At 40.3% G+C, this 13,990-nt stretch overlaps 1 protein-coding gene across 10 annotated transcripts in view; it reads left to right on the top strand.

Annotated features, from left to right (window-relative positions):
* PPP2R2C (protein phosphatase 2 regulatory subunit Bgamma) overlaps window positions 1-13,990 on the top strand; it is a 193,357-nt gene that overhangs the window by 174,210 nt on the left and 5,157 nt on the right. For all 10 annotated transcript variants that reach the window (XM_064418721.1, XM_064418726.1, XM_064418720.1 and 7 more), the window contains 2 exons: window positions 1,591-1,760; window positions 6,345-6,436. In XM_064418721.1, coding sequence (XP_064274791.1) covers window positions 1,591-1,760; window positions 6,345-6,436 — 262 coding nt within the window. The remainder of the gene's footprint in view (window positions 1-1,590; window positions 1,761-6,344; window positions 6,437-13,990) is intronic.

Raw genomic sequence — 13,990 nt, 5'->3', positions numbered from 1 at the left:
TTAATAGCACCTTCACATCATAATTAGGAGGATGAAATTCCTGCCAGCCAAGTCTGTAGTTTGGACAGATTAAAGGGAAGAGGTATGAGAAATGATAATTGCTTTGTGCTCATCAGACTTGTCTTGAAAATCTGACAGGATAATTACAAAATACCTGCATTGCAGAATGTCTAGGCAAAATTTTAAAGAGCTATTTAAAGTTGTTCATTTACAGTCTATCTGAAAAGTTTTTTACTCTTTTTGAAGTAGTTCATTACCATTCAGATGTGTGGTGCATGTTAAATATAGACCTTATTCTCATGTGCCTGCCTGGCTGCATTCCACTGCCCACCCCCAAAGAAAATTGCCCATAATTTTTTGCATTACCCCACATACTTCACCCACATATTCACCCTTAACTTTCAGCAGAACATTATTTCACCTAATGGAAACTAACTTGGTTGCTTCCAACAGTCTGAATCATAGTCGTTGATAAAATAATTGAGAGAATTGTTCCAGTGGACTATATAAAAAACTTCCTTTTGACTGACAGTAAAATTTTTCTGCTTTCAGCATGCTTTCATGTTTCATCACATGGCTTTTCTTTACTTGCTTTTGTAACTTGAAAATGAAGTTCACTAAATTGCCAATTTTCAAAGAATATTCTAGGCATAGGTCCCAAATCCCTACGATTTGGTGAGAGTTAAAAGACCCTGAAAGCCCAACCTTCTACTGAAGTTCACCATAGAGCTCAGTTGGATCACAGGGCCACAGATACCTGCAGAAAGACAACAGAATTGTTCTGGGCACCCCTGAGGTAGGGGTAGAGTCATCCAGTGTCATTCTTATGTACAGCTGAACAGGGGTGATCAATCTCATAGCTACAGGAGCTGGATTTTCACGTGTGAACATCGTGTAAGCAATATCTCCTGATCTGCTGCCTTGTCAGATCTGCTGACCGTCACATTCAAGGAGCTCAGTGCTTTCCAGAACTGTCAGCAATTGCACACCAACTACATTGTTCATGCATCCACATGGTAAAACCCTGTCTATTTTATGCTCACCTCTCAGGAAGAGGTAATTGCAATTTGCAGTTGATTTTTAAAATTCTTGTCGTTAGTCTTGGATGCCTTCAGACATGGCCAGTGCAGCCAGGCCAGCTGGTTCTGGCAAGCAGGACAGGCTTTGAGTAACCTCTCCCAGGGGTGCCAGGGCTGTTGTCACACCACATGTACACACCTCTGGAGTGACAGAGACACCTGGATTTTGGTTATGTTGGGAAATGGGGTATGCAGACCCCAGAAAGGATGAAGGCATGAAATGTCTTGCTATGGGTATCTGTAATCAACTGTGTATTTGCATAAATTCCCAAAGTCATGCTTTAAGTCCATAGCTATAACATTAATTATTGTAATGTTTAAAGCTTACAGTTTGTATTTTTATATAAAGTTACAAGAATAAGTTAAGTGCTGGATGTACATTTCATTCTATATCATGTTCTTTGGTAGATTGAATTACATGTTTCACAAGAAATGCACACTTCAGGTTTTACAACAGAGCATTTTTTATACAATTCTGATTCCTGTCTCTTGCTTCTTTTTCTTTGAACAGTTTATGAAGAACCAGAAGACCCCAGTAACAGATCATTTTTTTCAGAAATTATCTCTTCAGTGTCAGATGTCAAATTCAGTCACAGTGGTAGATACATGCTTACAAGAGATTACCTCACTGTCAAGGTTTGGGATCTGAACATGGAAACAAAGCCTGTAGAAACATACCAGGTAGGAATCTCCTACGTCTTAAAATGCAACTCTATAAAAGGATCTCAGTGTTCAAAAACTGGATGTTTCTGTAAATTTCTCGTAACATTTTCTGAGAAGCAGCAAGCTAAGAGAATTAATCAAGGTGGTTGAAACCCTCACAGTGGCATCCTTATAGCAGGAAAAGGGCAATTGCAGCATTAGTAAGGAAGTGTAAAGCCTGGGGAGTCAAGGTAGCACTACCTGTGGGTTGGGCTCTTGAAAGAAATTATTATTCTAATGAGAGAAATCATCTCTTCACTTTGGCATCTGCTTTCAAATTATGTATTTCATTACTAACATTTAAAAGGAACCAAGGAAGAGATTTTGTGTGTTGCTTAGCACTCTGCTCCTGGTGGGACTGCTGAAAGTTTACACCTTTGTCATTTCAGAACTACTTTTTACAACTTGGTCTGTGTGTTTCTCCCTTGTGCCTAGCTCTAGAAGTGCTCCCTGTTAAACCCCGGCATCACCACTGACACAGCAGCTCACAAATGCCAGACAGACACATCTGGTTCCCTGAATTCATTGAGATATTATCCAGACAAAATGCCAGTGGCTCCAGCCAGCGCTAAGTTTGTACTCTGACATCTGTTATGTTTGGCAATAGAGGGCTGAGCTTACATTTTTTTGACTCTGGCTTGAAGACAGAAAATATGTCAGTGACACAGAAACTGCTTCTTATGAAAATGCACTAAGAAAAAAAACCTGTTAGGTTACCTAAAAACATGTATGCAAAGTAGGAAAAATGCCATTCATCCAGCTTGTGCTGCTTGCTGAGAGTGAATTGTCCCTTGTTTTCTGTGTCTAAATAATAGCATGTGGGATACAGTAGCTCGCAGTAATGATAATTAAGATTGGTTTTAAAAACCATGATGAGAATTTGGTAGCATTTCTTGTCAAAACAAACAAAATTTCCCAGTATTTTTTAGCTAGTATTTAGTAGACAGAGTGGGCCCCAGTGTTTTTCACTGCATTACATTTCTGTGGATAATGTTCACTGCTCAGTGTGTTAATATTGGAAAATCTGAGCCTGCTTACCTCTAAGTCTACAGAATTGGGTTTTCTCTTAAAATGGCAGTGCTTTAAATGCTGAATGTGTTAGAAATGTTGGTATGCTGTGACAGTGGAGTGGGAGGGTAAGGGTGAGACTGTGTTATATATAATAGAATAGAATCTCGGGTTTGGGGAACTTAGGTAATATATTATTTTATACCTATGCTAATTTAATAGGCAGCCTTTCCCTGGGGAGGAATAGCTGGTCAAGCCAACCTGTTTGTCTTGATTTTGACACCTGCTTTTATTTTCTCATGTAGGCAGCTGTGAAACAAGCTGGTCACTTTTAAATCAGTCTGGCACCCAACAGGAGGGCCAATTAAAAAGTTATATTTCTTCATGCTGAGATGGGGAAAAATGAGTGCTGATAATTGCAGTCAGAAGTTTCTAGAAAAAAAAAAACAAGACCCGCAACAACAAAACCCCTTATATAATATTTAAAAAAATATAGCAATATATAACAGTCTTCTTAAATCTTTGCATTGCCTTTCAGATATTTATCCTTGTAAATATACAGATGTGTTACTGGGCATTGCAGTAGACTAAAGGAGAATCTGGAACTAGGGGCCTTGGGAAGAAAATAGCCCAGGATTCCATTGGATTCATGTGATTCAAATGCTCTGAGAACCTTTCATGTTTTTAAGCTGCAGAGTAGAGAATTCTTTCCTAGGAAAAAGTAGTTTAAATTACTGTCTTAAATAATTTGCCTTAGAGATATCTCTCTCTTTCACAAACCTAAATCTCTTATACAACCTTAGCAATTTCTCAAAAGGTTTTTTTGGGGGTAGATCACTGTAAGGCAACAAATAAACCTAACGTTTTCAGTTATGTATCCACATAATTATGATGACAATATATCATTAAAAGATCAAAAGGTGTTCATTAAAAGATTGAATTTCTCATTTCATCCACTGCATGGTAGGCACTTAGATATTGCCTAGCTGCCATAGGGAGGGTCTCAACATTAGATTTCACACAGAGTTGTAATAAAGAGCAGAGTCCATAAATGTACTGCTTCATTATTAGCTTAGAGTTTTAATATTAAAAACCCAACATGCAAAAATGAATTCCTCATACAGGTTCATATCAATGCTGTGGCTCAAACAATGCTATTGCTAGAGCAGCTGCTGCAGCCCTGCTGAACACGTTGTTGTCTGCTGACAGTGTTTCAACATTATTTTCTCCTGTTTGTTTCACACAAAAGAAAAAGGGCAGAGCACTAAAAGAGCAGTGCAGTGGAGTGCCCAGAGCTTGAATGTTGCAAGGCAGCCCTGCCTAACAGGTTACTTTTCTGATGCTGCCAGGTGAATTACCCCAGCAGAAGCCTTAGGAGCAGCAAGGTGAGCACATTCACAGCTGGGAATAGCTTGATCCACTTTTGGCAGGGTCTGTAGTATAGGGATTTAGACCAGTGTGTCACCTACCACTGAAATTCCTGGCTGTGTGTATTCAGTCCAAATAAAACAGGTCCCTGCATAGCTGTGTTGCTGTGTTAGTCCAAAGCACAGAAGTGCTAGATAATTCCATCAGGGTCAGACATTGCAGTGAAGAAAAGGTCCTTGGTAATTAGTGAGGAATGAGTTTGGTTTGCTTTCAAGTGCAATTGATATGTGGTAAGAACAAGGTGTAACAGACAAGGCAAATCTGGTCTTACCCTCAGTTCGTAGAAGCAGATGAATATGCAAACAGTGAAAATTAAGTGTTTCTTACAATTAGTTTTTCACAGTTTCTCTGAGGGTCTGAATGTGCTCAAATGTGGAACTCAAAAGGTCCACATAAAGAACAAGGTGGTTGTCCAAGGCAGTAGGGTGAGTCTGACAGTCTTGACAAGGTAAGACATCTGAGAGAGGACTTGCAAAGTCCTTTTTGACAAAGCTGATAGAAAGGCACAGCTCCAAGCTGTGGACTTGGACACACTTTGCAAAGGGTGTGTACATGACAGTGGTCATGACAGATGGCTGCTGGAAATGGTAACAAGAGAAAGACCTAGAAATGACAGTCAGGGAGGCAAATGTGATTGACTTCCTTCTGCCTTACCCAACCTTTCTATTTCTTCCAAGTATGGGGAGCTCACAAACATGACAAAGGAAAGAATTCCAGTTCTGTAACAAATTACACTGCTAACATAAAAAGGTTTTAAGTAAAAAGAAAGGGAAAAGATTTAATTACAGAGAGTGTAGGAGACTGCATCAATAGTAGGTGTTCTGACCTATTGCTCACTGGGATGGTAAATGCATTTAATTGTGGAATGTTCTATCTGCTATTTGCCAATGCCATTAATTGCCGTATAAGACATTTTCTGTTAATGAACAGTTCAGTGTTTATTTATTAATAAAAATGGATCCATAACTAAAATTTATAATCCTTACTAATCTTACATTCCAAATATTCCTTGGATACTGTACAATTTGACTTTCAAAACTGGATAAGTTTAAAGAAAATCTACGTGAAAGTTCATTGTCCCTCATCTAGTCTTGATATAAGTTATTTTACTAGAATAAATGTTTGTGCCCTCAGGCCAGAGGAGGATGCTGGGCATCCATGAGCAGGAACAATTTCACTGGACTTGCAAGAACCTGTAACTTCAGGATGGCAGAGCTAAATTACTCCTGGGCCATTGGATTGGTGTGTTTCTCCAGGAGGTCACATCTTTGTTTTACAGTTTCTACAGCAGCTAGAAGAAAATATCAGGAGTGGAAGTGCATTAGTAAATTTGTCTAGGCAGGGATTTTGTATCTTGTTATTTCTTTATGGAATAAACCAAAAAATCCAGAAGAAAAACTAATGAAATTAAGCAAAAGTCTGAAACAGTTTGCATGAGATCTCTTTATGATAATCCTTGTTCATCAGAGATGTGTGGCCTAGAGGAGAGAGATCTTCTGCAGGGCACTCTCACTTTTATAGTTAGTAAGTGAGAATTTGCAATGTTGTTTTTAAGTCTCTTTTAAGCCAAATAGGAGAAATTAGTGTTCTTATTTGCAGCCTGTGCAACTACAACCTTGTGCTATATTTGACTTCTAAAATACCTTACAAAAATAAATGTAATACCATAAAGGTTCTTTTAATAGAGCCAAGTTCTTTCTGCCATAAGTGAGAGTCCACTTATCTTGGAATATGGCATTTTTGTTACTATTTAAATTAGATTTCTTGCACATTAATTAGCCCATCTTGGGTATCAGCTGGTGAAATGTCTCTGGGAATTAGGCTAACACTGAGAAAATCACCCAAGCAGGAAACAAATATGTTGAAGAAGGGTGGGCTGCAGCCTGCTGAGGGAAGTGTGTTTTGTGCCTTCCTGCAACAGTAATTCTGTAGTACCTGGTTAACTGGGCTGTGGAAAAGTACAGATAGCTTCTTTGGAGCTTAAACACAGTCCCTTCTGCAGAGCTACCAATCTATGCAGCATATTTTTAAAGTGAGCATGGGAGATAACACAAAAATTGAGGGGCTGGTTGTAGAGTTTTATATTTTCTTTCATTTCAAGAATAACCATTATTTTCTTTAAAACAGGTCCATGATTACCTTAGAAGCAAGTTATGTTCCCTCTATGAAAACGACTGCATCTTTGACAAGTTTGAATGTGCATGGAATGGATCAGACAGGTAATCAATCCATCCTTCTGTCCATCACTGTCCTCATTTGGCAAAAGACCTCCCATATGATAGGAAGCAAACCAAAAGTAGTTACAGGTGATTATTTTCCACATCAATGTACAGAATCACATGCCAGTGTTTGGGAAGATAGAAGATTTGGATCTTTGTGCAGTTGTGTCTCTGCCTTAGAAATGATGTATGCCTTAATGACCTTGGCTCGTGTCTTAGGGGGAAAAACCCTTCAAATTATGTCCATTTTCACCCAAATTATAAATAGGCTGCAAAAGCTAAAAGGAATGATGCCAACTCACAAAATTCCACCAACACACTGAGGAAACTTACATGATCCTGTATTTGCACATGAGCTACCTCAGAAATTCAGTTCACTTACTGGAAATGGGTGTGAGGAAGGATCATCACAGGTACCCAGTGATTCTCTACAAACTGCTGCCCAAAGACACTTCTGACACCTTCCTCCATCAGAGCAGTCCCTTTCCCTATGCACTAATGGAGATGTTCATTTTATCTTGGACGTTGTATCTTTTTGAACATTTTAATGAGAAATACTAGAGCAAGTCAGAGAGTGTGAGCAAGGGTGGAGTGGGCTAAATGCCCTAATGCTGGCAAGTGGTGGCAGTGCTTTGTGGAGTAGGAATATGGTACAGGAATAGCTGAGCAGCCAAGAGGACTGGGTTAGTAAAAATGGATAAAATCCAAGAGTATAATGCAAGGTGAGGATTTTAGTTAAGAAAAAGAGCACAAAGCTTCATCTTAGCAGTTGGAAATAACTCCCAGGGACATTCATATGCTAGGTGACTTTGGAAGGGATTAGCAGTCTGCAAAATGCACATGAAAGAGAGCACAGGAGCCAATACTGCGTGACACACAGTGACTCCTGGTTCAGCAGAGTTTGGAGCCAAGAGGCAGAAGTTTGGCACTGAGCCTAGAACTGCTCCTTCAGCTCAGCCTATCATTTTGGAAAAGAGTCTGTCTCATTGTACTGAAGCAGGCCTACCCACCCTGGAGTGGGCAAGGACTGTGAAACAGGCAGTCTGAGACATCTGTGAAAGACAAATATGATCCTTGCTTGAATGGGCAAGACTGGCTATCCAGCAGAGAATGGAGTAGTGGTGACATTATGTTGGGCTCTTGTTCAAAGACCTTTGAACTGCACTTACACATTTCCTGTCCCTCATCTCCAAGGTGGATGAACTAATCGAGCAGATGGACAGCTGCTCTAAAGAAGAGGGGCCAGGACTTTGGTTTTCATCAGCTCAGCAAAAGAGAAGCCAAGATTTTACTTGCTTGTAGTAAATATATCAAGGAGATATACATAGGGAGGAAGAGAATCTAGCTAAGATAAATGTGAGTGATAATGGCACAAAGCAATCAGGTGTTGAGAGTCAACAGGTAGTTATAACCTGGAAATTAGAGGTAGCTCCTACCTGTCCAAACGGTGACAAGCTGTCCTCCCATTCTGAGTGGCGGAGATACAAGAAACCAAACCCAACTGTTCTGATGGTGATGCTCAGGTAATTTGTGAAAGCAGTTATATGTAACATTGTTTAAAATTACAATCTGAACTTGGAAGTGCAGAACAAAATCTCTTCTAGTCCTGTGTTCCACAAATGCAGATCAAGTATTATGCTGTACACTGGGTAAGGGGCACCCTCTCTTTGGACTACTTTACTTTGCTCAGTTCTTCTACCTGCCCAATGGAAAGATTCTGTCTTTGCTAAAAAATGAAACTTTAACCTTGTATAATTCATTATGCAAATGAAAATACATATATGTTCCATTCTCTCTAATGCCTGCATGCCAGAGTGATTTGTTTTTTGACAAGAATTAACTCAGCATTGAGTATCCCCCGTGATACCAACTGCTGGCCATTTAAAATTACATATATAGACCACACTGAGCAAAATACTTCCCAGATTGCTGTCATTGCAACTTGGGCACCAGCCATTGTGGCTTTTTTATAGTCAAAGATTGGGAATGACTCACAGAAAGAAGACCCGCTTTTCTGTGAAACTCCCAAACAAATGCTTGAATGGTTGTTTTAGCAGAGGGGTCTCTCAGTGTGGTTATGGTTTGAGTTTGGCCCTACTAGAAATACAAAATTTAATGCACTTATTGGAAAACAGACAGTGCTGATTCCTGCCTAAGTCTGGCACAGAACAACAGTGCATTCAAATCATGTAGATAATGGGAAACTTTGAAAAAGACTTTTCAGGTATTTACAAACCATTTTGTTTATCCTTGATGCCAGTTCCTAGTGCATTTTGCAGAATGGGCAGCCACTTACTCCCAGGCCTAGAGTCTCTCTCCTCTGAGCAGATGAAGTGCTGCTGTCCTCATTAGTGTGGTAAGACCACTCTCTGGATAGCTGCCTGGTAGTAATGGAATTCTTGTTCAATATCAGGGTTTAAAGTGAGTGTAATATTTTCATTCTTACTTGACAGATCAGAAAGATCAATGCAGGGAGTAATTATTAAGTGGGAACATTAGATTGTGAGGGCTTCATTTATTGTACTGCCCAGACACTGAGGTGTTATTAGTCATGCACAATTACCAAACCTGTCACTAAACACAATGTGCTGCTCTTGATTGCAAGAAACTCTCGAGTAAAGGTGCTAGAAATATTTGACAAAAGTAAAAGGGCTCTCTTTAATTTAGTTTTTTTTTTTAGGAGTCAGATGTATCAGAATTGATGCTCATATTTTGATTCACTCCTCTGAGCTCCTTGCTTTATGAATATGACAAGTATTGCTGTATATTATCAGAATATTTTTTTATTGGAGGATCATCATTTCAATAATACTTAAGTACTGGTACCTCTTAAAAACCAGTTCATTTGAACAGTAAGGTCACTTAATTTCAGTCTCTTGCATGCAGTTTTTAAAAAAGGACTATTACGAAAGGTAAAAATTCCATATTGACAACTGCACTCCAAAGAGATGCTGCAGTACTTAGATTATTAATCCATCTACATAACAGTAATAACTGCATTTTTAAATGTATTGGTTTTATCTTTGGCAGACCTCAAAGCTATAACAACAATTTATAGTGACAGGATTGTTCAGTTAAAAATGAAATGTGTTTATTATTTAGGTGAAAATACTTCTTATTAAGTTTTGTCATTACTGAGAAGTTAATCTAGGCTATGATAGAACCTGATGGTGAGGCTGTTCACAAAAATAATCAACATACATGAGCTCTGATTAGAACGTGATTGATGCTCAGTTACTCCAATGAGCAGGAACTAATACAATCAGACAGAGCCCATCTTATTTGCTGAAGGGCACATTAATCACTGTGTACTTTGGCAGCAGTGGTCAGGGGAAGGAGCCAAGCAGGGGTCTTACACTAATTCATCCAGATGAGCATGTATGATCTGTAGTTGAGTATATTACACAAAAATCATGCTATCTTTATTGTGTATCCATCATGACTGTGTAGAATACATGAGCTCTACTTATACAGCAATTTAATTTAGCTCTTTCATTCACATCCAAAGCCAAGTCTTTTAATAATGACCTGGAGGACACTGTTTTCTTCCTCCTGTCAACAGCTTTCAGTTTTACCTGTAAAAATAAGCATTTTTGTAGCTTTTTGTAAAGAAAAAAAAACCCAAATAAAACCTAATTCTATGTGATAACAAGTGAATACCATAGTTAACTTTTTTTTTTAAAACATTTCAAATGAATGGGTGTATAGGACCCCTGCCAGGGAGACTTCTAACTACCATCATGATAAGTGATATGCTGCAAGCAGATGAGAGAAGTCACATACAACTGTTCAGTCAGTCCCTTCCTAGTGAACTGTCATTCATCCCCCTGAATCTCCATCAGCCTTCACTCTAATCAGGAGGAATTGGCAGATCCCATTGGATGAGATGTTAAGAGTCTATTCCTGTCTGGCAGCACACTCCATGCTGGAGAGCTAGAAGACATCATTTTGCTCTCAAAGCTTGGCATGTCAAATATTAGCTTGGAAGTAGTTGGGGATCCCTTGTTCTGATTCCCAGTCTTATGCCAGCCAGCTGTACTAGGGTGCCACAACCCTAAATCCAAGTCAAGTGTCTCAAGTTTTTCTAGCAGCCTCCTCCCCAGGTTTAAATAAATTCCTTCTTTGTGATGGGGAGTCAGTGACTTTACACAGCACAGCATACAGGAAAGTTTCCCAGGATTTCAGGAGTTTCTCACTGCTTGCAACAATGCCTCCTCCTTTCCCTTTGCTATAATAAATCCCCCTTTTTATTCCTATGAAAAATGTTGTTTTAAGAGTTTTTCTGGAATCAACCCTGTCTTTCATTGGGTCAGCTTGTCATGAAACCAGATCTGGTGGAGCTTACACATTAATCCTAGTAGGCTGCAGATGTTCTGTTCTGCACTGGTACACATGGCAGTGAAATACTGAAAATTTAGGGGCTCAAAATATAATTGGGAGACAGTTTCAGGTCAAGAAAAGGTTCCTTTTCATGCTGGGTGCCTGAGGGATGTCTTTGCTGAGATTTGCAAGTGTGGGGCAGGCTCTGGTGCAAGCTGCTCTCTGAGTCTCCTCCCCTCACATCTGCAAAGTCCAAGCCATGCCTCTTGCCCCAAGGAATGATGTTCTGCTGCCACACCTGCACTGAGGGGCAGGGCAGCTGGGCTGGTTTCATTTTTCTATCACCCTTAAGCAGGGTGTGTGTGGGTCCTTGAAGCCCTGCTGAGCCCTGCTCTTGGTCCTGTCACACCATCCCATGGCTTCCATGCTCTCGTGGGCAGCAGTGAAAGAGGGGAGCTATGAAACGAGCTGAATTGCTCCAGACAGTAGAAATCTGCAGGTGAATAAAAACTTCTCTGCATCTGGGAAGACTAATTTGAGCCAGAGATAGCCCAAAAATTATCAGAGTTAAAAAACCCACCAAAAAAAGGCAAACAAACAACCCTAAACGAGAAAAGCAACACCACGCAGTGTGGAGCAAGTGGTTTGGTTTTTAAGCAAGCCTCAATTCCAGCTGATACCCCAAATCTTCAGGGCGGTCCCTGGCACTCAGGAATGCAGCTGAATGGAGCGATTTTGATGAAGGCTGTTGAGTGCAAGGATGGCTGCAACATGGATAACATTTAAGAGGTTGGCTTGAAGTATAGGAATAACAATTCTGAGAAATAGAGAGATATGCCAATTCTTAGTGACTGACATACTTGGATGAAATTTCATTGCCTAAAAATATTATGGAATATCTCATTGCAGGTTGAAAATCCTACTCAAATGACTTTGAAGCTGGTGAAGTAGAGAATTTGTTGACCACCCAAGAGAAGCAGAACTTTTTAGCTGGGAAAATTCCATACTGAAGCATTTCACTTAACAAAGTCACTAACAAAACCAAAATATTGAGACTCAGATGCTTAAAAGTATTAAAATAGTTAAAGATGCTGAAGCCATCAGTAGTTAAGAGGCCGCTTCTGTAGACCCTAAAACTCTGGCCCTAAATTAAACATCAGTGTTACAATGCTGGTGTCATATTTAATAAAATCATTATCCATAGATAAACATCTGCTCCTTTTGAGTATTACTGTTACAATGCCAACAGGAAGAACTTGTTTCTTTCAAATCCTTTATTTCAGACAATTTTACAGATTGAAAATTTACTTTTAGAAAAAACAATCCTACCAGAATTATTGCTGGCTACCAGATCCACATGGCAGAGAGTGAAGAAGCCTGAACTGAATGGGAGGTGTGCAGTTAATGTTCTGCTAATTCGGGAACCACCTCTCCTGCCCAAATGAGCTTTGTTCTTGGGGATTTGCTGTTTCCCCAGCCTTCACCCCAAAGAAGCCAGGGATGCAAGCCAAAACATCTGGAGAGCCAAGCAAGTTGTCTTCAAGACTGGAGGGTAGGGGGAGAGTGAGCAAGGAGACTTACAGAAGTAAAACAAAGATTTGAAAGGAAAAGGAAGAGAGAAGCAGATAAGGCAGGTTTTTATTTTAAAGCTGTAGAGCAGGTTAGATGGAAATGAAAGAAGAGGGGAGAATGAAGAGAGGGGGAAAGGGAAACCTATTTGGAGAATGTGGTAAAGGCAGAATCAGAGGGAAAGAAAGAGGAAAAGAGAACAGTGACTAGGGAGGGAGTGAAAAGAAAAGTGAATAAAAGATTGCTCTTGCACTGGAGTTTTCCCTTTCACCTTTTACCTTCTGTAAAAATACATTTGTTGTTGGTAAAAAAAAGGAGGGGTAAGACTGGGCCCCAGTGACCCCACATGAGGACTGAAGTTTGGCAGTGAGATGCCTCAGATTGCACCACTGATAAGCAAGCATGCCCAGTGCCAGTGCAGGCAGGAGGAATCAGTAGCATTTTGTGTTGTCACTCCAAACACACACACCTGAAGAATTGCCAGGACCTTGCTTGGAGCAGAGGGAGCAGAGAACCAGAGGGAGCAGAGAATACTCCAGGTGCTCTGCAGAGCAGCCCCGTGCTGAGAGGGGAACATCCCTGCCCAGGGCAGCACAGGAGGGTTAATGTGGGGCTGTGCAAATGCATTCATGGCCCTGCAGGTATGGGGTGCTGTCTCCTTCCAGAGCACTGCCTGGGCTGCAGGGGGTGAAATGTAGGCAGTGGTAGTCATGCTGCAGCCATCGAGGTCTTTCCCTGTTTTTTTGTTTGTTTGGTTTGGGGGATTTGTTTGGGAGGAGATGAGGTGTGTTGTTGTTTTATCTGGGGTTTTCTGTAATCATGCTGCCTGTAGCTGTGGTGTTTTGAGCTGGTGCAGTCAGCTTTGCTCCTCAGGGTGCACTGGAGCGTGTTCTGTGTCCGAAATGCCTCTGCATGGTGGAGATGATGGTGCCTCTGACCTTGGGCAGCACAGCTTGTAAACCTGCCTCTTAAGGAAAATTAAAGGTGGTTAGATAGAGTTTTTCTGGGCTGCTGCCTTGCACACCTATGAAGTAGTGTGGGCTGTTTTGAATGAGGGGCTTTGGCTTCTTGAACCAGCCTCTCCTGCAAGGGTTTTGTGCAAGCCCTTGTCATAACACTACTGTGCAGAACAGTGTCTGGGAATACAGAACTGACTCTTCCTGTATTGAGCTACAATTTATATTCTACTGTTTAAAAAAAAAAATCTCCTTATCACATAGATTCCATTATTGTACATTGTATTATCCTGAACAGGAAAAAATTGCAGGCTTACATCTAGTATTCACTCTCTTTTATTACTTTAAGCAGCAGGTAAGGTTATAATCCATCTGTGTTTGTGACCTTGAACAAGAATGGACACTTTCTCATTTACATAATGCTGGTTTTTACTGAGCCATTAAACTGCAGAAAAATAGGGCCAGCATGAAAAGTAGTCATCTACATATGTTAAAAAATAACTGCAGTAAATCCAACTGAAGAAAGCAGACTTCTAAAAATATGCGACAGTTCAAGAAATTAAAAAGCAAATGGACTGTAAAGGCAGTTTTACTGCAAGCAAAACCTTCTAAAATAGGACCCTTAACAAACACCTCTCTCTGCATTTGGTGCACTGGTACTCTGCCAGCATGAAAGCTGCTTCTCTGACAGCTCCCACTGCCATCAGGA

This window comes from Passer domesticus, chromosome 4 (genome assembly GCF_036417665.1).
Source record: "Passer domesticus isolate bPasDom1 chromosome 4, bPasDom1.hap1, whole genome shotgun sequence".
In the NCBI taxonomy this organism is placed as follows: Eukaryota; Metazoa; Chordata; class Aves; order Passeriformes; family Passeridae; genus Passer; species Passer domesticus.
Note: the sequence above shows the minus strand (reverse complement) of the source record. Positions and strands in the feature narration are given on the sequence as shown.